The sequence below is a fragment of the Sus scrofa genome, chromosome 7 (assembly GCF_000003025.6).
Source record: "Sus scrofa isolate TJ Tabasco breed Duroc chromosome 7, Sscrofa11.1, whole genome shotgun sequence".
Lineage (NCBI taxonomy): Eukaryota > Metazoa > Chordata > Mammalia > Artiodactyla > Suidae > Sus > Sus scrofa.
In genome coordinates this window covers 5367269-5392413 of record NC_010449.5, presented here as the reverse complement: position 1 = coordinate 5392413, position 25145 = coordinate 5367269, and the positions used below count along the sequence as shown (strand labels likewise).

The following is a 25145-nucleotide window of genomic DNA, read 5'->3' as shown; positions in this document are numbered from 1 at the left end:
TCAGATCATTTGTCCTATAGAGTTTTCCGTGATCTAGAATTTGCTGATTGCATCTCTACGGTCTCACCTAACTTGTTCCTCTTTCCCCCTGTTACTTCCTGTGAACTGGTTATTAGATCAAAAGGCTTGATCAGCTTCAGACTCAGCTGGAAAGGCTACTTTCTAGGTGATGATAGGTACCTTTCTCAGAAGCTCATTCTGTCTCTTTGCCTCTATTTGTAGGATGTGAAGTTATTGATAATCATTGCCCAGATCCTTGATTTCATTGGAGGGTGCAGAACAATGATTTTCTATTCTTTTATCTTCATTTATTCGCTGGAACACTTCTATAAAGAGAAAGTTTCCCCTCATCAGTACTTGGTTTCCCTGAGATACAGTAGCTATAGGATAATCTTAAAAAAGTAACTTTGTTTCCATTATTTATCACCTTTCAAAATAATGAATGGGTTCTCTAGAATTTTGTTCTTGTTTTTTAATGTCATTATGAGCTCATAACTTTGAACGTATTTAAAGTGTTTCAGGAGTCTCCTGGTAGCCTAGCAGGTTAAGGATGTGCCATTGTCACTGCTGTGGCTTGGGTTCAATCCAGGGCCTGGGAACTTCCGTATGCCATGGACACAGCCCCAAAATAATAAATAATAACTTTAAAAATTGATTTTCCACCCATTTACTCCCCCAGTTATCATTTTCACATTTGGGTGCATGTCTTTTCATTTGATTTGAAATAATTTTTACTGGAATTCAAATCAAACCTCAGTTTGAGTAATTTAGGCCAAGCCTTATTTTAAATATACCACCCATTGGAATTAGATAACTACAAATGTTTTAAATATTTTATTACAAGTAAAATGTGTACCTAAACACTGAAAATAGATGAGTGAATTCTCTCATCTTGGCCTTTTGGGAACTAGTGAAATAGTCATTCAATTCTCTATATAAGGAAAATAAATAGATAATTCATGCACAACAATCCACTTGCACTGGAATTCCCTTTGTATTTTGTTTATGTTGATTTGGCCAAATTTTCTTTTTCTTACATTTCTTTCCACTGCCAGAATTAATTTAAGTATTTTAGGGTAGAGAAGCTTAGTTCCCCACTAAACGTCTATGTTTCTGACTTAGTGATGAACTATCTTGTATTTCTTTTCCATTTCTCTCAGAGTAATACACATCGTTTATTCGTTCTTCAATGAGGAAACTGTTTTTCAGAAATCTTTTGGGGTTGAACACGTACTACCCATTTTATACCTTGAAGATATAAGAATTTAGCAACTTCGGGGGAAAACGTTATGTGCATTTTTTATTTCGATACCCAAAGCTACATAAATTGTATCACATATAAATCATACATAAATATACATAATATACATAAATTATATCATTATTATATCTTTGCGGTATTGTAAATAAAGATCATTAAAACCAATGATACCTGATTTCCTTGGCTTGCCCAAATCACTTGATACAAACTCTCCCCTTTTTGGGGGAGAGGTGCTCGCACTCCTGGCTTGTGGAAGTTCCCCGGTCAGGGATCGAACCCCTACAGCCACAGTGCCCTTTGCATAATCCTCAAATTTAAATTCCACCGCCAATCCTGATCCGAGAGCGGAGGTTTGCCAGCTCCTCCCCATCTGTCACGCACCCCTCTTTAGGCCCCGCCCCCTCTCTTGGTCCCGCCTCCTCGCCGGGAACACGTTCCACGCCCCCTACGCTCAGCCAATAGAAGGTGACGTTGGAGGGAACGGGACGTCCCTCTCAGCCAGTGCAGGAGATCCTTGCTGACCTGGTCCCGCCCCTGCCGAGAGCTCGGAGCCGGAAGATGGCGGCGGCCGCTGAGTTGACGCTGCTGGAGAAGTCTCTGGGGCTGAGTAAAGGGAACAAATACAGCGCCCAGGGCGAGCGCCAGGTGAGAAGCGGAGGCGGCGCGGAGGGGGAGAGGTGGGCGGGAGCGAGGCCTGCCGGGCCCGGGGAGGATCCGGCCGGCGGGCGGAGGCGGCGAGTGAGGCTGCCGCCCTCACCTCCCCACGTGTCTGCTTCCCCCGGTCTCCTCCTGCGGCCCTCGCTGCCGGAGGAGCTTGGCCTGAACGTTCCTCCTGCGAAGTTGTCATCATGCCGTTCTGGGAAAGCGAGGGGGTCCTCAGAGAGCCCTTAGGCCAGGCTGGAGGCCCCGCGTGTGCATTCAGTCGGAGCGTTCACTGTAATGGTACCTTTCGTTTGGAATTACGCAACTGCTGCGAGCGAACCGCGTGCCAAGGACACAGTGCCAGGACTGGGGGATGCAGCAGTGGTCCCGGCGGACGTGCCCTCCGCTCAGGAAGCTTGGTTTTCAGCTGGGTGGACAGACGATGCAGCTATTCTTGTCACCCTCCCGAAAAGTGCTGCATCGAAGCTAGATGGCCGGGAGATCACCTATTGGCCCAAACTGGGAGATTCAGCTTTTCTGAGGCCTTTTTAGATTAAATGTGCAACGTGCGAGAGGGAGAAGGTTCCGCGGAGTGAGATTACCTGGGAAGGTACAAGGATTCTGATTTCTAAGGGCCTTAAGGACGTTTCTGTTTTATAAAGGTGGCGTTTGCGAGGGATGGAATGAATGTATTGGAGGAGGAGAATGTAGGAAGACCACTTTGGATATATACACGGGGTTCGCTCCTTTGAGATTTTTTTTTTTTTTCCTAGATGATACTTGTTTCTTTTTCTGTTCTTCATTTGATCCCTGTTAAAATCTCGACTCCAGAACAGTTGTGTTGTAGTTGTTTTGCTGACCGCACCCGTGGCATATGGAGGTGCCCAAGCCAGGGAGGTGCCTCACCTCGCCACCAGATCCTTAACCCGCTGCGGCACAGCAGGAACTCCAGTCGTGTTGTAGTGTGAAACTGAAGGAGAGGATGCAGGACTTAACCTAAGAGCAGCCCACCAAGTGGTGCAGAGTAGGCACTGGAGCCAGACTGGCCTGCTTTTGCTTTTTCCTCTGGCCTCCTGCTGATTCCTCCCCTCTGCCACTACTCCCAGTTGGTTCTGGTTTTGTTTTGTTTTGTTTTGTTTTTGTTTTTGTTTTTTAAGGAACCCACTGCCTGGTGTTCTGGAAGTTAGGTATCCAGCCTCATCACTGCTGTGGCTCAGGTTCCATCCCAGGCCTGGGAACTTTTGAGTGCCAGGGCGCACCCAAAAACCAAAACAAAACCAAAGAAATGGGTTTGCAAACTTCATGAAGAGCTCGTGTTTGACATGTGTAAGACGAATAAACTATGAAAGGTTGGGTAATTTGGGATGACACGTAGATGGGATAACAGTGTGATGAACGTATGATGGACAGGATCGTGAATGACGCAGTGCGAAGCAAGCCCAGAATTATAGTGCGGAGCCCTATGCTGAGGGCTGTGGAGTTTAGAATTAAAACTTTTTTTTTTTTTTTTTTTTTTTTTTTTTTTGGAGTTCCCGTTGTGGCTCAGTGGTTAACGAATCTGACTAGGAGCGATGAGGTTGCGGATTCGATCCCTGGCCTCACTCAGTGGGTTAAGGATCCGGTGTTGCCATGAGCTGTGGTGTAGGCTGGCAGCTACAGCTCTGATTGGGCCTCTAGCCTGGGAACCTCCAGGTGCTGTGGGTGTGGCCCTAGAAAAGACAAAAGACCAAACAAAAAAAACCAAAAAAACACTTTTTTTTTTTTCCTTAAGCGGAGGGAGGCTATTGAAAGTTTCTGTTAATGTGTTTAGGAAAAGAGATGAGGCTATATGATTCCTTCATTTGAGGGGAAGACAACTGACAGCAATAAGCCAGCAATAAGGCATTCTCCACAATACTATCAATAATAATTAAAATTTGAAAATGGAGTTCTAGCTGTTTCACAACGGGTTTGGCAGCATCTCTGCAGCACTGAGATGCAGATTCAATCCCTGGCCCAGCACAGTGGCTTAAGGATCCAGTGTTGCCACAGCTGCAGCATGGGTCACTACCGAGGCTTGGATCTGATCCCTGGCTGCAGGGTGGCCAAAAAAGAAAAAAAAAAAAATTGAAAACACTCCAGGAATCCAGCTCTAGAAGAATGGTTGTTCAATTGTGATGCATCAGCACATTGGAATATTATTTATGTAGCCATTGAAAGTGATTGCTTTAAAGACCATGGAACCTTAAAATGAATGTGAAATAGTGTGTGTGTCTCAAGATCTCAACTACATAAGGTCTGCCTGCTTAGGATGTGTAAAGGAAAGAGAATGAACTTCCAGGTCACTGGTGCTTTATGCAAACCCTGATGCCACCATTGCCAACCTGGTGGCCTTGGTTCTTTGTCTGTGAACTGAGGATGCAGTCACTTACCTGTCTCAGAAGATGTCATGATTTGATGAGAACGTAACTGCGGGAGTTCCTGTGGTGACTCTGGGTTAAGAACCCGGCTAGTATCCATGAGGATGCTGGCTTGATCCCTGGCCTTGTTCAGCAGGTTCAGGATCCAGTGTTGCTCTGAGCTGCAGTGTAGGTTGCAGACACCGCTGGGATCTGGCCTTGCTGTGGCTGTGGGGTGGGCCGGCAGCTGCAGCTTTGATTCATCCCCTAGCCTGGGAACTTCCATATGCCACAGGTATGGCCAGAAAGAAAGAAACTGGGAGTTTTTTGAGTTAGTGTGATGGGGTTGTGGGTAATTTATCTATTTTTACACGTGATTCTCTTTAGAATTGTCATTTTCCCCTTCACTCAGCACCTGTGAGCGCTTTCCTTCCTTCAGCACACACATCTCAGTGAGTCACCTGCAGTAAAGCGAGTCCCCACCCAGGCAAGGAATGGAACATTGGCGGCCCCTCCAGTGACTTGTATCTTGTTTTCCTTTAATGCATTTTTTTTTTTTTTTTAAGGAAGTTATTGGGGAGTTGAGGGAGCTGCGTAGTGAATGGAAAGTAGCTGGTGAGGAAGTGGAAAGCTGAGACGACCTTTAGTTACTTCCTTTAGCTTTTAGGAGGTAACCTTTGAATCTGTATCCATAAAATGTTAATCTCCCCATATAGCTCCCATGCTCCTGTTGCCCGGGTGTGAGAGGGCCCTGCACAGTGTAAATAACTGTCTGAGGCGTTCCCGTCGTGGCTCAGTGGTTAAGGAATCCGACTTGGAACCATGAGGTTGCGGGTTCCATCCCTGGCCTTGTGCAGTGGGTTAAAGATCCAGCGTTGCCGTGAGCTGTGGTGTAGGTTGCAGACGCAGCTTGGATCTGGCATGGCTGGGGCTGTGGTGTAGGCTGGCAGCTACAGCTCGGATTCGACCCCTAGCCTAGGAACCTCCACGTGCTGCGGGTGCGGCCCTAGGAAAAAAATAAATTAAAAAACTGTCTGAGTTCCGGATACTGTTTTCATGGTGAAAAGAGCAGCCATCTTCCTGGGGAATAATTCTCTTGGTTTTCTGAGGCCGGTTAGATCGTATCCTTGTTATTTATAATTGGATAGTCTCCCCATTGGTGATACTTGGCATTTTTTTTCTTTCTCCCTTTTCTTTTTGTTTTGCAGCACCCACGGCATGTGGAAGTTCCTCGGCCAGGGATCAAACCCGTACCCCAGCAGCAGCCCTGAGCCACCGCAGTGACAATGCCACGTCCCTAACCCACTGAGCCACCAGGGAATTCCTACATTTTCTTTTAAGATTTATCAAAACGCTCCATTTAGTTATGCGTCAAGAACATTTAGGAGTTCCTGTTGTGGCTCAGCAGGTTAAGGACCCAACGTGGTCTCTGTGAGGATGTGGTTTCGATCCCTGGTGGCCTCACTTAGTGGGTTAAGGATCTAACTCAGGTCAGATCAGGTGTTGCTGCAGCTGTGGTGTAGCCGGCAGCTACAGCTCCGATTTGACCCCTAGCCCAGGAACTTCTATATGCCACAGGAGCAGCCATAAAAAGAAAAAAAAAAAATTGTTTATTTTTGTTATTACAGAAGTTGGGCTTATTTAAGTATGTTCGTTCACCTTGCTAAAAGAGAGAATGGGTAATCTGGATTGAAATTAATGCGGTATTATTAGAATTTCCATTTTCTCTTTTTGTACATACATAATTATAAATTATGTAGAAACACTATGCTGATAATTACTAACCTGTAATTACTAGTATCCCATTGGCAGGCATCTGTTATCAAAGGTAATCAGATAACTGCTGTTTTCCTGACCTCGTTGGTATGTAATTTAATATCTTAGAGTATTTGAGAAAACAGTTTATTTCATGGTTCCTTAGACCTTACAGTCACGGTGGCAATTGTTTTTCCAGTTTCTCGGAAGAACTCTTGTTTTTTTGTTGTTGTTTTTGTTTTCAGATCCCAGTTCTTCAAACAAACAGTGGTCCGAGTCTGACGGGGTTGACCACCATAGCCGCTCACCTGGTCAAGCAGGCCAACAAGGAGCATCTGCTGGGGAGCTCGGCAGAGGAAAAGGCAGTGGTGCAGCAGTGGCTAGAGTTCAGGGTCACGCGCGTGGATGGGCAGTCCAGCAAAGACGACATCCGCACTGTGTTGAAGGTATGGCGACTTCCCTTTAGAGGCTGGAAGGCGAGCGCTGCTGATAATAACAGGGACCGCTCTTCCCTGAGCTTCGGCCGCTGAAGCGCTTGGCCTTCTTTACACGTCTCCTCCCGCCTCCTGAGAGTTTGGCCCTGTGCTTATCTTTGCCTCCATCAGACGCTGCCAGCCCCTCCGTTCAGCCCTCAGCACCAGGGCCTCTTCCTCAGCCTCGTCCTCGGCTCCCTGTCTCTAAAGCAGATGCAGGAGTTCCCTGGTGGTCTCGAAGTTAGGGATCCAGCTTGGTCACTGCTGTGGCTCGGGTCATTGCTCTGGCTCGGGTTCAGTCCCTGGCCGTCGAACTCCCACATGCCACGTTTGCAGCCAGAACAAAAACCAAACAAACAAGCAGGTGCAGCTCCTGTTCTAACTGCTTTTCTCTCCTACACAACCCCTGTGCCTTTCCTTCCAAGCACTCGTCGTAGTCAGTGGTAACAGCTTTGCATGGTTTTTTCATATGATGGCTTGACACTTATTCCCCCTACTCGGCAGTCGTGTTTCCCTGAGCAATAAAGTCTTTTCTTAAAGGCAACGGGGAATCGGAATCTTGGGAGTTGTAGTTTGAAAAAAGCTGTCCACTTGGCCTGAGAAAGCCCATGTTGCCCTCCCTTGAGACTTATTGCTTTAGGATTTGTATTTTCTTTCTAAAGAAGGCAAATTAAAATAAAAGAATCTATTGATATAAACTGAATGTGGCTGCAGAGTCATCAAGCGTGAAAAGCTTTCCACATAAAATTATATTTGTTAATTACTTACATAAAAATAAAGCAGGCATTTGGGTTGTGGCTCAGCAGCTGAAGAACCCAACACAGTGTCCATGAGGATGCAGGTTCGATCCCCGGCCTCGCTCAGTGCGTTAAGGATCCTGAGCTGCCATGACCTGTGGTGTAGGTCACAGACACAGCTCAGATTGCATCGCTGTGGCTGTGGTGTAATTCAACTCCAATTAGACTCCTAGCCTGGGAACCTCCATATGCCGTGGATGCAGCCCTAAAGAAAAAAATAAAATAAAAATTTTTTAAAGCTAAAAATGTGAAGGAACCTTAGTGGTCTCCCAAACAACCATGTCATTGTGGGAATCCCTTCTGTTTCCTAATTTTATTCCGATTATAACCTAATGCAAGTTGGTCATGTAAGTTGTACAAGCAGATCTTATGGTACTGAAAGTTTTTCATTGATCATTCTGGAGGAAGTGATCTAAACTGTATTCTTTCTTTTTCTTTTTTTCTTTTTTCTAGAGCTGCACCCGAGACACATGGAGGTTCCCAGGCTAGAGGTCGAATCGGAGCTACAGCTGCCAGCCTACTCCACAGCCACAGCAACGCCAGATCCGAGCCATGTCTGTGACCTACACCACAGCTCATGGCAACTCTGGCTCCTTAACCCACTGAGCGAGGCCAGGGATCAAATACGCATCCTCACGGATACTAGTTCTTAACCCGCTGAGCCACAGGGGAACTCCAGCTACTCATTCTTAAACATCCATTGGGCAGCCTTTCCAAAGGGACCCTCTCAGTGCACGTGAGATTTCAGGCAGATAAAAAGGAAATATGACCTCTCTTACGGTTTTCCAAAACAAGGCATTAGTAAATAATGTATTTAATTCTGACCTCTACAAGCAGGATTTCATTGAATTGGGTATAGCAGTTCAAAAGCTGGATTCATCGATTTGGTCTTAGGAGCATAGACTTAATTCTGCCAAAGTGTTGTATCTGGGATATTTAACATCATTATCTGAAATTTCAACCGGAGAAGCTGACTGTAGATACTGCCTATTTTTTTTTTAATATCTGAGGCACTGGGTGCGTTGGGCTGTCGTCCTTGCTCTGCCCCTGTTTGCTCATCTGTACCTATGGTGATGAGTCAGGTTTGGTCTGAGCAGCTGATGGAACAGTGACTGTTAGGCCCACCCTCTGCCCTCACAGACCTCAGACCAGCGGGGGAGACCAGCGCATGTGTAACGCCTGCAGTGTGGTTCTGGGCCGTGTGCCCGCGGTTGAGGAAAGGTTGTCTTCTGTTTTACATCGGTTTTTGCTGTTTCATGGTAGCATTTTTATTTTCAAGGCAGTGTTTATTATGGAACTTTAGGAAATATAAATAAGCAAATAGGCGTTCCCGTTTTGGCTCAGCGGAAAGGAATCCGACTGTATCCGTGGGGATGCAAGTTCGATCCCTGGCCTCACTCAGTGGATGGGGGATCCAGCGTTGTGTTGCCGTGAGCTGTGGTGTAGGTGGCAGACACGGCTCGGAGCCCGCGTTGCTGTGGCTGTGGCTAGGCCGGCAGCTGCAGCTCCAGTTCAACCCCTAGCCTGGGAACTTCCATATGCCACGGGTGTGGCCCTAAAAAGCAAAAAAAAAACCAAAAAAAAGGCAAATAAAAGAAATTTCAAACATTCACAGTCCCACCATCAAGAGAGAGCTGACCTGTTAATAACACTTATGCTCAGTCATCAGATGTTGCATTATTGAATTCCTTTTGTGTTCTGCACATGCTTTTTCTTTCATTAGATGTGTGTGTGTTTTGTTTTTTGGATGGACAGCCATCGGACACTGTAACTTGGGGTGTTTTGTTCACTGACAGTATGTCATGAACGTCTTTGCAAAACTGTAAATATTAACTTAACTTACCTTTGATAACCTGTTAGCGTTCCATCATGTGTTGTGCCAGAATTTAGTCTATCCCCGTTTAATTTAGTAAATATCTGTTAAATATTTTAACACATTCCCATTTGTTTCATTTAGGCTACACTCCTGCAAGGGAAATTACTAGACTAAAGCTGGACATGCTTTTAAGGCTGTGTTGTTCGTTTGCCTTCCAGAAAAATACATTATTGCAGTTTGGCCTCTTCCACAAAACCCTTGCTGACATGGACCCCTTTCCTCCTTTACCACCCCAATTTTACTACCAAAAGAAACCAAAAAGTGATCTTTTTGTTTACTTTGCATTTTTTTCCTTGACATTATTGATGCTGTGGCATTTTTTTTCATAATGGGTTATGAGCACATTCATTATTTTTAAAAATTTGCTTACTTGGAGTTCCTGCTGTGGCCACTGGGTTAAGAATCCAACGGCAGCGGCCCAGGTTGCTGCAGAGGTATGGGTTTGATCCCCAGCCTGGTGCAGTGGGTTAATGGATCCAGCATTGCTGCACTTGTGGTGTAGGTCACAGCTGTGGCTTAGATTCAGTCCCTGGCCAGTGGACTTCCATATGCCCCAGGTGCATCCATTTAAATTTTTTTAAAAAATGAACGAAGGACTTGAGTAGGCAAGTCTCCAGAGAGGATATACAGAGCTAATAAGCATATGAAAAGACAACTGAGCCACAACGGAACTCCAGCCTTCTAAATGTTCTAAATGTTTTAAATGGATGGTAGTTAACTTTATTGTTGTTTTTTAAATTAGTATATTGTTGGAGTTCCCGTCATGGCTCGGTGGTTAACAAATCTGATTAGGAACCATGGGGTTGTGGGTGTGATCCCTGGCCTCGCTCAGTGGGTTAAGGATCTGGTGTTGCCATGAGCTGTGGTGTAGGTTGCAGACGCAGCTCGGATCCTGAGTTGCTGTGGCTGTGGTGTAGGCCGGAGGCTGCAGATCCGATTAGACCCCTAGCCTGGGAACCTCCATATGCCACAGGAGCAGCCCTAGGAAAGGCAAAAAGACAAAAATAATTAATTAATTAATTAATATTTTGTTATTTTTTTGTAGGATCTCAATTCATATCTTGAAGATAAAGTCTACCTTACAGGCTATAACTTCACGTTAGCAGATATCCTGTTATACTATGGACTTCATCGCTTTATTGTGAGTATTTGAATAGTTACTGCCGTTTTTGTTTAGAATGATTTTTTTGTCTGTCTTGACTTGAAATCAAATTGGCATTTTTCAACTTACCAAACAAAAACGAAAGGCATTCTCTTTATACGAGGTACCTAATGCAAATATTCCTTCCCGTGTATCCATCAGTCGTAGGGGTTTCCTGTTCCTTGACCTGCTCGATTCCTCTTCTTGCTCCTGCTTTTCTTCCCAGCTCCCTTTCTTGCCACGCGCTGGCCACGATGCTCCCCTCTGCTGGACCCACATGCCCCTGCCACCTGGCGGCCTGGTTGCAGCCCCTCCTTTCCGTGCAGCCTCTCATCTCCTCACTTCATTCCCTAGTCCCGTGGTTGTCTGAAGTCAGGCGGCGCCTTCCCTTCTTCCAAAGCTGTTGGCTTTCTTCCTCATCCTGCCTGGATCCCCTTTTGTGTAACTTGACTCCCCCGCTCTTGGTCCGTCCATTACCGCCTTCAGCCCTCTCTCCCACTGAGAAACCACGCAGCTGCAGGTTGGTGTCAAGGTACCTTTACCCCATCCTGTTGCAGCTGGGCTCGCCCAGAGCCCTTTCCCGCAGACCCAGCGCCTCTTCCTTCCTCCAGAAGGAATATCTGCCGTCAGGGTCACAGCCCGCATCCCTGAGGGAGGAAGATGGGGCTGTGAGCATCCCAGGCACGTCCTCATCTCTCACCTCCTTTTTCCGAAAGGCTCTTCCTCCACTAATCCATGCCTCCAGCCTCCTACCCCCTCTCCTGCCCCTTTTGTGGATCTTGTCCCAGATTTTTTTTTTTTTTTTTTTTTGTCTTTTGTCCTTTCAGGGCCTCACCCATGGCATATGGAGGTTCCTAGGCCAGGGGTCTACTCAGAGCTGTAGCTGCCAGCCTACACCACAGCCACCGCAACTCGGGATCCGAGCCGTGTCTGCGACCCACACCACAGCTCACAGCAAAATGCCGGACCCTTAACCCACGGAGCGAGGCCAGGGATCGAACACGCACCTTCATGGATCCTAGTTGGGTTCTTGACCCCTGAGCCACCACAGGAACTCCCTTGGCCTTACACGAGCGCTTCACCCCAAACATCCCTTCACTGCCCACCTTCCCCCTTGGAAGAAGCAACCCAGACGTTTTTCTATTTTCTGTGCCTCTCGCATCCCATCCAGCCAGTCCTGTTTCTGCCTCCTGGGTGCTCCTCCTGGGGTCTCTTCCTGTGACCCCGGGTGACCCTGCCCCGGTTCCAGGACTCAGGCTCTTCTGTCGGGACTGTGGCCATGGCCTCCTGCCACCTGTCTCCTCCGTCTTTCCGGCCGCTGCAGCAATTTCCCTTCTGAACGTGTCTTTTTCTTTCTCAAAATAACGAAGCAGCTCCTCCTCCCTGCACTGGGAGAGCCTTCCTCCCAGGACTGCCACAGGCCTTCCCTGGCATCTCCTCCCCTGGGCACCTTCTGCTCATGGAAGTGCCCCCTCCTCTGCCTCCATGGCACCCCCAGGACCCTGGGCTTGGGCTCATCTCACTCCGAGCTGCAGTTGTTGGAAACGTTCTCTCTGATTACAAACCACGGAGCCACATGCTAGCGGTCTACACTGGTGACACCCGTGCCTGGCGGCATCCATCCACCCTCCCTCCCTGCACACCGGGCACCAGAACTAGCTCAGGTCCCCCTGTTACATATGACAGAGTTGCGTATTTGTTGTCTGTACCTCATCACTCCAAAGGCAGCAGGGCTAGTGGTTTTAACCCTCCTGTTCCAGAGAAGGAAATGCCTGCTTCAGAACATTGAGTGCCTTGTGAAAAGACACAGTTCCGTTTCCAGGAGGGCTGAGACGTCCCAGCATCAGAACGTGTGGAAAGGAAAATTCCCCAGTCACGTGTGATCGTTGCTCTCATCCCGCACTCCAGCCAGAATTCCAGGATTCGGGTTTACTTGGCCTACTACGCATCACTTCTCTAAGCTCTGAGTGACTGAGTTCTGTGAGGTCCCTGCAGTGGCCTGGGACGACCCCTGGTTCAGCATCCTGCTCTCCCGGTTCCGGCTTGCGTCCGGAGAGCTTGCTGCCTGCGCCCCAGACACTCCTCGAGGGCCATAGAAAAGGGAGACAGCTCTCTTTTCAGGCAACTGTTGGTCTCATCAAAGAGATGAGACTGTTTGGCATGAAAACAATTAGTGAATAAGAGAGAATGGAATCTAGGGTGAATCTCTGATTGGAATATTATGCGAATAAAGAGGCAGCGTAGAATCGTGACGTTGTCAGGGACACATCAGCAAAGTCTGGATGGCTTCGGCTGTTCTGGGGAATTTTCATCCTTTTAGAAGGCTTATGGTAAATTTGGCTAAAAGCATTGCTTCTAAGTGGAATGGCCCTATAATTTCCCTTCCAAAACAGCACTTTTGATAATGAAGGGAAGGCTGTTAAATATTACCCTGGGGCACCGGGAGCAAAGCAGGACCAACTTCCCCGACTTGGGGGGGATATGACTTGGTTTAAAGCAAAATAAGGAGATGGAGGAGAATCGGGTCATGTTTCTTTTCATGCCCCTCCAGCTCCTGGCACAGTGCTTAATGCTGCTAAGTGCCTTTTTATTTTATTTTATTAATTTTTTTTTTTTAATGGCTGCATTCGTGGCATATGGAAGTTCCTGGGCCAGCAATTGAATCCAAGTTGCAGCTGCCACCTATGGCACAACCGAGGCAATGCCAGATCCTTTAATTCATTGTGCCAGGCCAGGGCTCAGACCTGTACCTCTGTCATGACCTGAGCTGCTGCAGTTGAATTTCTAACCCTTTGCCCCACAGCGGGAATTCTGCCAAGTGCTTCTTGAGAAGAGCAAGATTGAGTAATCTCACCCTCTTTATATTTCCTCTTTTAAGCAGCCTGTGTTTATCGTGAGAGTCTAGTCTTTAGTTACATACTCCAAAATAATTAATGTCTAAAGTAGTCCTATTTAAATGCGAAGACAGTCTAAGGAGAGCTGAAATCCTCTGCTCACGCCAGCCTCTTCTTACTCCATTCTAGAGTCAAATATTTTAGGAGCATTTTGAATTTAGAATGGGGACATGGCATAACTTACCTTATTTCAAAATGCACAAAGCCCCCAAGGTAAAAAGGGTTTGCTCTTACGGTATCCAGGTGTCTGTCCCCGTGGCAGACCCTGTCTTTCAACTTGGAGGAGTCCATCACTTGATTTGAGTGAGAGTGTGCAGCTGCGGGCACGGCCGCCCGGGAGGGGAGCAGGAATAACTGACCCCTCAGAGCAGCAGCCACGCACTTGGTGACATTTCACAGGCACTTAAAGGGGGCCTTACTTAATTTTAAAGCTTGGTGTTGGGGAGATGTCATCTCTGTCTCACACGTGGTGCCTTCCAGGAGCTAGTGCCGGCCGTGAGGACCGTCCAAGGTCTGGCTTAGTGAAGCCTCAGGCTGCTGCTGAGAAGGACAGCGCTTCTCCCATCTAGTTAAAAAAGCACAATAATGAAGTGTGACTCTTGCAAACCAGATTATACGTTTTTACATTTTTCCCTTCTCGGGTGAATACAGGTCATGCGGTAGGAAAAGGAAACCCTCTGAAAAGGAGGCAGCCTGGGTGGAAAGCCTTTGGCAGCAGAGAGAACAAGGCCAGGATTCCATAATGCGGAGCATCGGGGCCCCAGCCGCCAGGCTGTCCCCGGGGAGTCCGGGTGCCCGCAGGGGCGTTTGGTTTTCCCGCAGCTTAGAAGTGCTTCATTCGATGCTGCCTTTCAGAGCTAGGGTTCTCCTAACCATATGCAGTGATCTGTGCCCCTGGTTTGAGAATAGAGTATCCTCCTGGTATATCCGCTTTATATGTAGTGGCTGCAGTACTGTAGGTAAGGGTATCATGCTTACATTTTCAAAACAAAGTTGAATGGGGAGTTCCCGCTGTGGTGCAGGGGTGTTAATGGCGTCTCTCCAGCCCTGGGACACAGGTTCAGTCCCCGGCCCGGCACAGTGGTTAAAGTATCTGCCAATGGCCCCAGCTGGTGCATAGGTTGCAGCTGCAGCTCAGACCTGATCCCTGGCTGGGGAACTCCATATGCTGAGGGGTGACCAAAAATGGAAGGGAAAAAGCGGGGGCAGTTCCCACTGTGGCACAGTGGAAATGAATCCGACTAGTATCCGTGAGGATGTGGGTTTGATCCCTGACCTCGCTCAGTGGGTTAAGGGTCTGGCATTGCCGTGAGCTGTGGTGTAGGTCGAAGATGCAGCTCAGATCTGGTGTTGCTGTGGCTCTGGTGTAGGCCAGCAGCTACAGCTCCGATTCGATCCCTAGCCTGGGAACCTCCATATGCCGCAGGTGTAGCCCTAAAAAGCAAAAAAAAAAAAAAAAAAAAAAAAGAGTGGAATAACATGTAAGTCACTGCTCACCATCCCTGTGGGTTCATGAAAGGAGTCTATAGCCACAGCCTCTCTCCCGCCCTCGTCCACGTGCAGGCAGAGCACCTGGGAGGAATAAAGGCCTGTCAGGAGCAGGCCTCCCTGACGGTGCCTGTGCTGTGACCGCCCCGCACTGTGGTGCAGATAAAGCCCCAATGGGAAAAAATGCTTCCTGGGCATTGGATGCAGGAGGGTCGATGTGAGGTGCAGACCCAGCACGAGCTCACGTGCGTCAGACGCGGCTTCTGGTGCTTTGTTGGCCTTCGAAGTGTGTTTATGTTTGCCCTCGTGTTCCTTCACTTACGTGTTCTCGTTTTTAGATACTTAATATGGGATCAGCACAGTGCCCAAAACAGCATTGGGAACCTTCAGGTCATCAAATAATTACGCTGTTTGGTTGCCGCGTGAGCTGGATTGCACTCGTGGCTGAGTTACCCTGTGAGAGCCGGTCTCTCGCTTGCTTCCCTCTGAGGATTATCACACTGTTCTTTGTTACGCTGCCCGTGACTGTGGCCCGTTATTGTCACTGCAGCGACGCAGTGCTTTCTCAGGGTGATCTCAGCCTGTGAACAGGCTGTCACCCAAGATTATTCAGGTTCTCTGTAGGGGTGTGTGCTGCTGACCGTAAGACTGTTATCAATTGAAATATATTTGTTTTGGAGTTTGGAGCGCCAGGGGAGGTGTCCTTCTTTCTCAAAGAAAGGAGAAGTAAAAGAAAGAGCTGCAGAACAATCCAGAATCCACCCCTAAAGCACGTCCCAGAGGTAACCTGGGGCCAGTTGGAAAGACAACAGACCAGCATCCCCCCCGCCCTCCTGGAACGGGCCCCTGAGAGAGCTTCTCCCCTGTCTGCATGGGAAACCTAGTGACTAAGAACATTATCTCTTGAGCTTTAAAGTTCACACTAGTTCACGAGTGCCAGTGTAAATTAAAAGGAATGATTAGGTCGAAAGAGCCAAGCATCGCGTAGACACACTGGCACGCAGGCCAGTAAGGAGCAGGAAATGGTTACCAGACAATCGCACTGGGTTTCCTGTTAGAAAAAAAGAGAAGGAAAAAAAAAAACAGTCACCTGGAAGGGATGATAGAAAACCAGTGTTGTGAGTAAAATAGTTGGTGGGGATCCCATCCCAAAAGCTGTCAAAAATGTGAGTTTGGTGGTGCCGGCGGCTGCGTTTGTTTGTTTCTCTGTTTACGGTCCATTCAGTAACACGTCGTCCGCCGAAGAAGGAGGGGAGCTCTCCAGTCATAGCTTCCTCGGACTCTTAAAGACAAGCTCCAAAGTCTGAACCAAAAGGTTCAGTGTAGCCAGATCCTTCTGGAAAAGTGCTGTATCTGTAGCCACATTTTCTGAGGGCCAGTAGACAAATGGACAGTAGATCATCTCGTTAAAAATGATTGGGATAAATTAGGAAATGTTAGAAGCAACGTTAGAAGCTCTTGGAATAAAAATCATTTTCATGCTGTGGTTCTAGAGACTGAGCCTTTACACCGGAGAGTGAAAATGTGAAATTTTGAAGTTGGAGAATATTGATTTTGCCGAGTGTGGTAGTTTGTTGTTGTTTTCTTTAGTAGCAGGCCTGGTGGCAGCATGTTTCTGTGATGGCAGCGCTGTCTGAAATGCACATGGTCAACAGGCTCTGGCCTCTCCCCCTGATGCAAAATCTGGGTGAACAGCTCGAACGCAGACCAGACAGGCGTCGGGACCTCATTGTCTGGAACTGCTTTCTTCTCCGGGCTCTTGGGTTCATTCTAAGAAATGACATTTCAGAAAACAGCTGAGTAGAGTCTTTTTCAAACAAAAGAGTCCTGAAAAGGCTCCATTGTAAGCAGTCACATTTGAGTCATTGGATATTTCAGCAGCTGACATGAGATCAAATTGGAGTAATTCTGGTTACTTCTGTTTGCTGGAACTGTCAGTAAAGAGGTCTACTGAAGTTGGTTTTGAATTTTATGTATCTATGTAGGTACGTATGAATGCGTGAATGAGTGAAAACTTGTCCCATTTCCTGTTAGATTTGCAACTTATTTGCTAGCAGTTGAACATTTTAGAAATCTCTCATTTTTAAATTCAGTGGTGAGTTTTACGTGTGGTAAAGATGTAGAAAAAGAACAAAGACTTTGGTCTTTTACCAAGAACGTACATGTTTTATGCTTTGAAATATGGTCTGATGTTCGGTTTATTCCACAGTGGTTGTTTAAGTGTCTCCTATGTGTAGCACACAAGATACTTAGGAATAATACTTCTTTACATGCGAAACCATGAATTCTCTTTTAATAAAAAGTAACTTTTAAATTTAAAAGAGGCATTCTTGGAGTTCCTGTTGTGACGCCGTGGAACTGAATCCCACTAGGAACCATGGGGTTGTGGGTTTGATCCCTGGCCTCACTCAGTGGCTTAAGGATCCAGCGTTTCCATGAGCTGTGGTGTAGGTGGCAGATGTGGCTCAGTTCTGGCATTGCAGTGGCTGTGGTGTAGGCCAGCAGCTACAGCTCCGATTAGACTCCCAGCTTGGGAACTTCCATATGCCACAGGTTCGGCCCTAAAAAGACACACACACACACACACACTCCTTACCAGTGTTCTTGACTAATGTGTTGATTTTTTTATCTGCATGCCATGGCCTAAACAATATTGTAGGTAAACAGAGGGACATATTTTTGAGAACTAGATGCCACCCTGCAACCCCCTAAACAGGATGAGTTTATTTTCTGTGTTTTGTTTTGTTTCGTTTTTGCTTTTTCGGGCCAACTCCGAGGCATGTGGAGGTTCTCAGGCTAGGGATCGGGTCGGAGCTGTAGCCACCGGCCTACGCCACAGCCACAGCCACGGCAGAGCCAGCCGAATCTGTGGCCTACACCACAGCTCATGGCAATGTGCCGGATCTTTAACCCAGTGAGCCAGGCCAGGGATCAGACCTGCGTCCTCATGGATGCTAGTCAGATTTCTTTCTGCTGAACCATGGCGGGAACTCCCTATTTTTGTAATTTTTTATGGCAGCTTGTATGTGGGATTTAAACCTGAAACTTAAATCTTTATGTAACAGTAACAACGAGACTCTCCCTGCTCATAATTTAAGGAAACTGGTCCAACAAAGGTGGACATTTGACCCCAAAGGTCATCCTAGCAGACCAGCTATTGATAACAGTCGTATCCTAAAGTCATGGAGGCAAAGAGGAGAGCACGATGGCTTCTCCCAGTTTTTCTGTTTAAATTGCCTTCGAGGAGAGTTCCTGTTGTGGCTCAGCAGTAACGAACCCGACTAGGATCCATGAGGACGTGGGTTCGATCCCTGGCCTTGCTCAGTGGGTTAAGGATCTGGCGTTGCCGTGAGCTGTGGTGTGGGTTGCAGACGGGGCTCGGATCCCGCATGGCTGTGGCTGTGGTGTAGGCCAGCGGCTGCAGCTCCGATTGGACCCCTAGCCTGGGAACTTGCATGTGCTGTGGGTACAGCCCTGAAAAGCAAAAAGAAAAACAACAAAAAATAAATGGTAAATAAATAATCGTAAATGTAAAATGAAAATACAAGTTCAGTTAAACATTTATTGAGAAAATACGACGTATCTACGTTTTAATTTTATTGCTAATACTGTTTCTACTCTCAAATAATTATCAGGCACCGGAGTGACCTGTCCTTCCGTTTCGTTGACCTGGTAGCTTTGCAGGACGTTTGCCTGTAGGCACAAGTATATGTTAAATTCTGAAGGACATCCGTCTCACTGAGGCCCTCCGCTAGCAGAGCACTAAGGGTTCTGGCTGAGGGTTCTTCTCTGTGTCAACATCCCTGTCAGTTTTATGGAGACTTTTGCAATATGTTAAATAAACGAATCAACAGCAGGAGACGCAAGATCACTTCTCTTACGTGGTCCGAGGCTGTCCTGCTGGCTTCTTACTTGACACCTCTTCATGATTTGAAGATTTGGCTCAGAGAAAAGTCCACATCACCTATTTTGGAAGCTGGAGCCCTGTGAAATGAGAGGTGCCGAGGGTTCTGATTGCATCTTTCTCTAATCGAATCTCTGGGCATCCTTGGAGCTTGATAGTCATTGTGTGCACTGCTACCACCCGCCTCTGGAGATAGAGTTCAGCTTCTTGCAGACAGAATTTAGAAGGCCTGTTGTTCATCTGAAACACCCACCCCTGGAAAACTAGAGGTGGCCCTTCCTTCTGGAATTGAGCAATAACCACTTGACATTCAATGGGTCATTGTCTTCTTCTGTGAAGTTTTCCCCCAGAGTTTAGTAGGAAGAAGCAGTCACCTACAAAGATATATATTTGAGTGTACATAATATGCCCTCCTCAAGTATATTAGATGCCAGTAAACCTTTCTTATTTTAGGTTTGCAAAGAAGATTGGAGAAAGAACCGTCTCAGTCTTTCCGAAGCTATTCTCCCCCTTTCTCCCATTTTCCTTTCCAATAAAACAAAACCAGACTCTTCAGTCCTCCAGCTCCTGGTATAATGTAAATTTTTCAGATTTCACTATAAAGTACTTTTGGTTCTGAATTGAACATAAAAGCATCAAACAAATAGAAAGCTCTTCCAAGTGGCTGAACTGTTTCACTCCTGTCTTGAGTATATTTGGCTTTGAAAACTGTAGGGTTTTTTGTTTTGGTTTTTTTTCCCCCAATTTCTAGCTCCTACCCAAATGATATTCATAGTTGCGCTTATGTAATGTCTGTGTTGTGTGTGTGTTTTTAATCTCTACTCAGGTTGACCTGACTGTTCAAGAAAAGGAGAAATATCTTAATGTGTCTCGCTGGTTTTGTCACATTCAGCATTACCCAGGCATCAGACAACATCTGTCTAGCGTTGTTTTCATCAAGAACAGACTATATACTAGTTCTCACTAGAAGCCGTCCGTGCTCTGCAGAAGAGTGGTGAAACATTTTAAACGGAGAGTGTATTCTGGACCAGAGGACTAATGTACATCTGTACGCAGTTGTGCTTTATGTGTGGAAGCCGGCAGAATTTGTAAAGCATATACGTGCGTCCCAATGTTTTACTTGTTCCTTAGTTGAAATTTTGCAGTTTTTTTAAAACTTTTTTTTTAAAACTTGAACTGCTGTCGAAACTTGAGATCAAGGTATAAACTATCTTGTTTTTATAGATGAAATTTATTTTAAGAAAGCTTATAAATCAGTGGCTTAATGCTTTTAGGAAAAAAATAGTCCTTCCAGTGGTTGACATGTTTGGCTATTTATTGACCTCTTCCGTCGTCTTCTAAAATTCATTTTCCCCTTCTGAATATTTCTAAGTGCTTTGTTTATTAAGAACTATAGTACATTGTGCCAAGAAGGCAAAAAAGGGAAGACAGATGGATTTGTTTTCAGATATTTATGTGCGCCAGTAAACATGGTTGAGAAAATCTCTTTTTGTTTGTTTCTTTCTTTCCTGTGGTCAGTGTTCACCGAGCTGAAGCTAAACTCCTGCACTGCCCTAGAGGGAAGTGGACTCAGATACATTCCCTTGAGTTGATGGTTCTTTTGTTGTCGTTGGGTTTATTGGAATATGCAGTAGCTGAAAAGCAATGGGAAATTCCTACCACCCCGTGAATTTTGGACTCGGTACTAGATTATTCTAAACGGAAAACCAGCATTTAGAAAGGCTGCTGTTGATGCTCTATGCAGAGAAACAAGTGGAGTCAAATACATGAGCTTCACCATATATTAGTTATGACACCTCAGATGAGTCATTGCATGTGAATGCCTCCTCTGAAATAGAGGTCAAAGTGACTGATGGTGACTTAACTTGCAGTGAAAATGTATCAAAATGACCTGGCGCAGTGCCCGGCACAGAAAGTGATTCGAGAAAGGCAAACCGAACGGAAGATTGTAAGATCCAGAACCGACAGTTTTATCAAGTCATATTAACCAATTCAGGAGTTCCCGTCGTGGCTCAGTGATTAACGAGCCTGACTAGTATCCATGAGAATGTGGGTTCGATCCCTGGCCTCTTTCAGTGGGTCGGGGGTCTAATGTTGCTGTGAGCTGTGGTGTAGGTGGCAGATGCAGCCCAGATCTGGTGTGGCTGTGGCTGTGGTGTAGGCCGGCAGCTACAGCTTCATTTAGACCCCTAGCCTGGGAACCTCCATATGCCACGGGTACGGCCCTAAAAAGACAAAAGACAAAATAAATAAATAACATTCACAAGCCTCTTTCCACCGGTCATGTCTGAGGCACCTGTTCAGCAACCCCATCTGAGATGAGACAGCTTGGCAGAGCATCTTGTGATCATGCTAACACATGAATCTGTCGTGTTATTCACCAGTCGAAGACTCTCTGATCCTTACATCTTCCAAGCTGTTGAAAAAAGAGAGCATACTGGTTTTTTTTTCCAGAAAGATCAGCAAAACTCTAAAAGTCTATGCCATTCCTTCTGAAAAGTGGATGCCCTTTCCACCATTTTCCTGTAAATCCTAGACTCCTGCAGCACTCCTCATCCCATAATCCATTGCAATTTTTTTTGTTGTTTTTAAATCCGGCCGTGCCCAAGGCATATGAGAGTTCCAGGGCCAAAGTGGAACCTCTGCCACAACAGTGACCCAAGCCACTGCAGTGTCGACACCAGATCCTCAAGGGAACCTGCTGTGCCTCAAGGGAACGCCCCTTCTATATTTGACATCTTGTAATAAACAGATTCCTGAAACAGCATGTAAAGCATCCTTGGGGAGGCTGCCAGTTGCTCAGCATTCTTTAAACATAAATAAAAATGATCAGATACCATTTACTGAGTGTCTGCTGTGTTTTGGGCTCTGTATCAGACGCTTGGCAACATTCACTTTATTCTCATGTCAATTTAGGAGCTGGGGCAGAGTAGAGACTGACCCACATGCTGGTCAGCACCTCAGTCAGACCAGGGACCCTCCTTATGTTGCGGGTACAGCCCTGAAAAAAAAAAAAAAAGACATGTCAATAAGGAGTTCCCTGGTGGCCTGGTGGGTTAGGAATCCAGCATGGTCACTGTTGTGGCATGGGTTCAATCCCCCCCAAAAAAAATGTATTAAAAATTTTAAGCAAAGGAAAAAACGTATATATTTGGAGTTCCCCCTCTTGGCTCGGTGGTTAACAAACCTGACTAGTATCCATGAGGACGTGGGTTTGATCCCTGGTCTCACTCAGTGGGTTAAGGATCCAGCGTTGCCGTGAGCTGTGGTGTAGGTCACAGATGCGGCTTGGATCCCGCGTTGCTGTGGCTGTGTTGTAGGCCAGCAGCTACAGCCCCGATTGATCCCCTAGCCTGGCAGCTTCCATTTGCCGTGGGTGTGGCCCTAAAAAAACAAAAGACAAAAAAAAAAATTTAAGCAGAGGTATTAGGCATGAACAGACCTATTACAATCAGGTACACATATATCACACCAAAAGATGAAATAGCCAACTATTTCACAGGCAGTCAAATTAGAATTATTGTGAGGGACAGCTTTTTCATTTATTTATATATACTTTTTCTAACATCTGACTTCATTCCTTGAAAAAAAAAAAAAAAGAGTAAGATGTCACACAAACTTTCAGACATTTAGCTTTTTAACCCCAGAGAGCAATATTTCTTATCTCTCCCCATTAGATAACCTGTCCCTACCGGTGACCAGGGCACTAAATTTTGAATTCTCCGCACACAGGAGTAGGCTGCTACATATCTAGGCATCTTCATTTTAGTCGTGATTTATTGAAGCAGAATTACATTCCCAACTCGTCCTGGAGCTCTGGGTGAATTTTACTTCAAAAGCAAATGGGGAGAAAGTTGCCGTCTTGTATCTGGCTGTGCCCAGGTTTTAGACACGCCGGGGCCGCTATCCCACTGCCCCAAGTCTCGTCGGCTGGATTTATCACAGGGAAGGACGCCCACCTCTAGGGTTACATTCAGGCATATCAGAGATGAGGTGGGGAATTTGATTTTGCAGTAATGACTTGTTCCTGGGGCCCACATTCCTGCAGGCCCTGCCTTTATTCCCCGTATTGCTGGTGAATAAAACTAATTCCGATTGCTGGCGAATCCAACCAAACTCATCATTCACTTAGGAGCGTGGCCAGAAGAAGGGAGGCGGGCAGTCAGGGGATTGGCCATGTTGGCCGTTTTTTGCTACCATGTCTCAAAAGTTTCTCCTTCCGTTATCGCAGTTCCCTTGGGCATATTTTCATCTTTTAAGTTTGTGTTTCTTGCGGGGAGAAACACAACTTCCAGCCTGGCGAGTTAATCCGACGGCTTGTGCACGCGTGATGTCTCTTCCACTTGAGAGAGGCTGAGTCCCCAGGGCTAGCCAGGACTCAGGAGTCCTGCAGACCCCGCCTGCCCATCCTGCTGAGGGTCATCTGTCCCCGAGGCCTTGCAGTGGATGATTTTTGTCCCCAACCTCTCTCTGCCTTGCCCCAAACATAATCTGCTTGAGAAATTTGTGCCTGGCAGGCCTGTCTGTCCAAGTTAAGCTTGAACTACAGTAGCCACACAACTAACCTGACAAGGCATCGCTCTGAACAAAAAGGCCCCAGGCCTCTGACTGAGGCCACAAACTTCCAGCCATCTGACTGCAAATTCCAGAGTTTCTTTGGCTCAGTCCAGGGACTAGTCTCGTGCAATGCGGGTTATTCTTCCTCCACTGCCCCATTTTCCCCAACCTCTTGCAACACACACACCCTATCTTAAAGGCCCTTAGAGATGTTTAATCATCCGATTGGCCTCACCAGCTTTGCAGTTCCTAACTGTTCAGCGTCCGACTGAACCCCGTGACGGATGAAAGAACTGTAGAGCTGACTGTCACGGTCAGAAGTTAGAGGGTGTGAGTGACAGCTGTTGCCTGAAAGCCTTGGGTCTCAGCATGCGTGGGAATCGCCTCCGGTTTCTCAAAACACAGATTGCTGGGGTCGCATTAGAGTTTCTGATTCAAGAGATCTGGTGTGGCGACCCCACCATGAGAACCATTATATTACACCCATCTGTGGCTTGGATGACAATCGAACATAGAGGAGGTTCATCCAAAGAAAAGCTCGTGCCTGTGTCTTTGTGCCTCCCCTTGTCCAGTTTTCTGGAGGTGGGACTAGTGTGGTGCTGGAGAATCCTGCCTTCCGATTGGTCGGCTCTGTCCCCCTCTCCCGCAGCCCCTCCCCGTAAAGCGAGGCGCTTCCAAGGGATGGAGCTGCTCCAGAAACTGCTTGAGGGGAGACAAGCTTTGGAGCAGGACGGCTCTCTTTGCTGCCTATGCTGCACTTTACGGATTTCTGCAAAAGAGGAGAAAGGAACAGAGGCGTACCCTGGACCTGACCGTCTCAGAGAACAACACAGCTCAGCAGTGGGCAAAATACTACAGTCAAACAACTGGAACGTATATCTGCAGGCTATAATGCAACAGCAGTGGAGAAGAGTAGTTGCGCGGGGCTTTAATATTGGCCCCGCAGGTCGCCTGCCCCCTCCCTCAGAGCTATGTCCCAGCTCCTAGCACTGTGCCGGGCTCACTGAAAGGCTCCATCCGGATTCGTTAAACGTGTTTGAGGAAATGCAATGGCCATATGACCGGTTAGAGTGAGTGTGGCTCCCCTCTTCCTTCTCCCGGATGGTCCTTCCCCATGCTCTCATCACCCACTGTACCCGGTTGTTTCTGCCCCAAACGGGCCGGGCATTTAGCCTCTCTGCCTCAGTCTCCTCATCTGTAAAATGAAAATAATAATAATAATAATAATAATACCACCTACAAAGGACTGCCATGAGGATTAAATGAGGTAGTGTATATACAGCACTTAAAACATTAGCTGGCCTGTCTTCAGTGCCACGTGTGGGTTCACTGGCCACACAGTTCTGACACTGACTCCCAGAGTTAGCCCAGAGCTCTTTAGACTCCAGAAGGTTCCACAAGCTCTGGGCTTCCCAGACCACTGCAACTTCTGTCCAGCTGTCTATAAATTTCAGGGGTTCTCACCTGATCCTCTTAGGGTCAATAATTCACTTGAATGACTCATGGAACTCAGGAAAATGCTGTACTTATGATTACAATTTTATTGCAGATGATACCAATCAAGACTGGCCAAACGAAGAGATGCATAGGGTGAGGTCTGGAAGGGTCCCCAATGCTAAGCTTCTGTGTCCTCAGTTTGCCTTGCCCTCTTGGCACATTAACATATGACCACCAACCAGGAAGCTCACCCTGCTTGGTGTCCAGAGGGTTTTTATTGGGGTATCTCGGGGAAGGCATGATTGATTGAATCATTGCCCACATGACTGAACTCAGTCCCCAGCTCCCTGACCCTCCTTAGAAGTCAGGCTGATATTATGTGGCTCAAAGCCCCAACCCTTTCATCACATGTTGGTCTTTCAGGCATAGCCAGCCCCCCATCCTAAAACACGTAGGTACCCACAGGAGTGACCACTAGCATAACCCCAGGTCCAGCAGGAATAACAAAGTTACTCCTGTCACTTGGGAAATTCTAAGGATTT

At 46.8% G+C, this 25145-nt stretch overlaps 1 protein-coding gene across 3 annotated transcripts; it reads left to right on the top strand.

Moving 5' to 3' along the window:
• On the top strand, window positions 1749-24073 carry EEF1E1 (eukaryotic translation elongation factor 1 epsilon 1). Of its 3 annotated transcripts, none has more exons than XM_021098043.1 (4): window positions 1749-1906; window positions 6282-6482; window positions 10228-10323; window positions 23816-24073. In XM_021098043.1, the coding sequence occupies exons 1-4, from the start codon at window positions 1820-1822 to the stop codon at window positions 24056-24058; spliced, it is 627 nt and encodes a 208-aa protein (XP_020953702.1). In that variant the 5' UTR covers window positions 1749-1819; the 3' UTR covers window positions 24059-24073.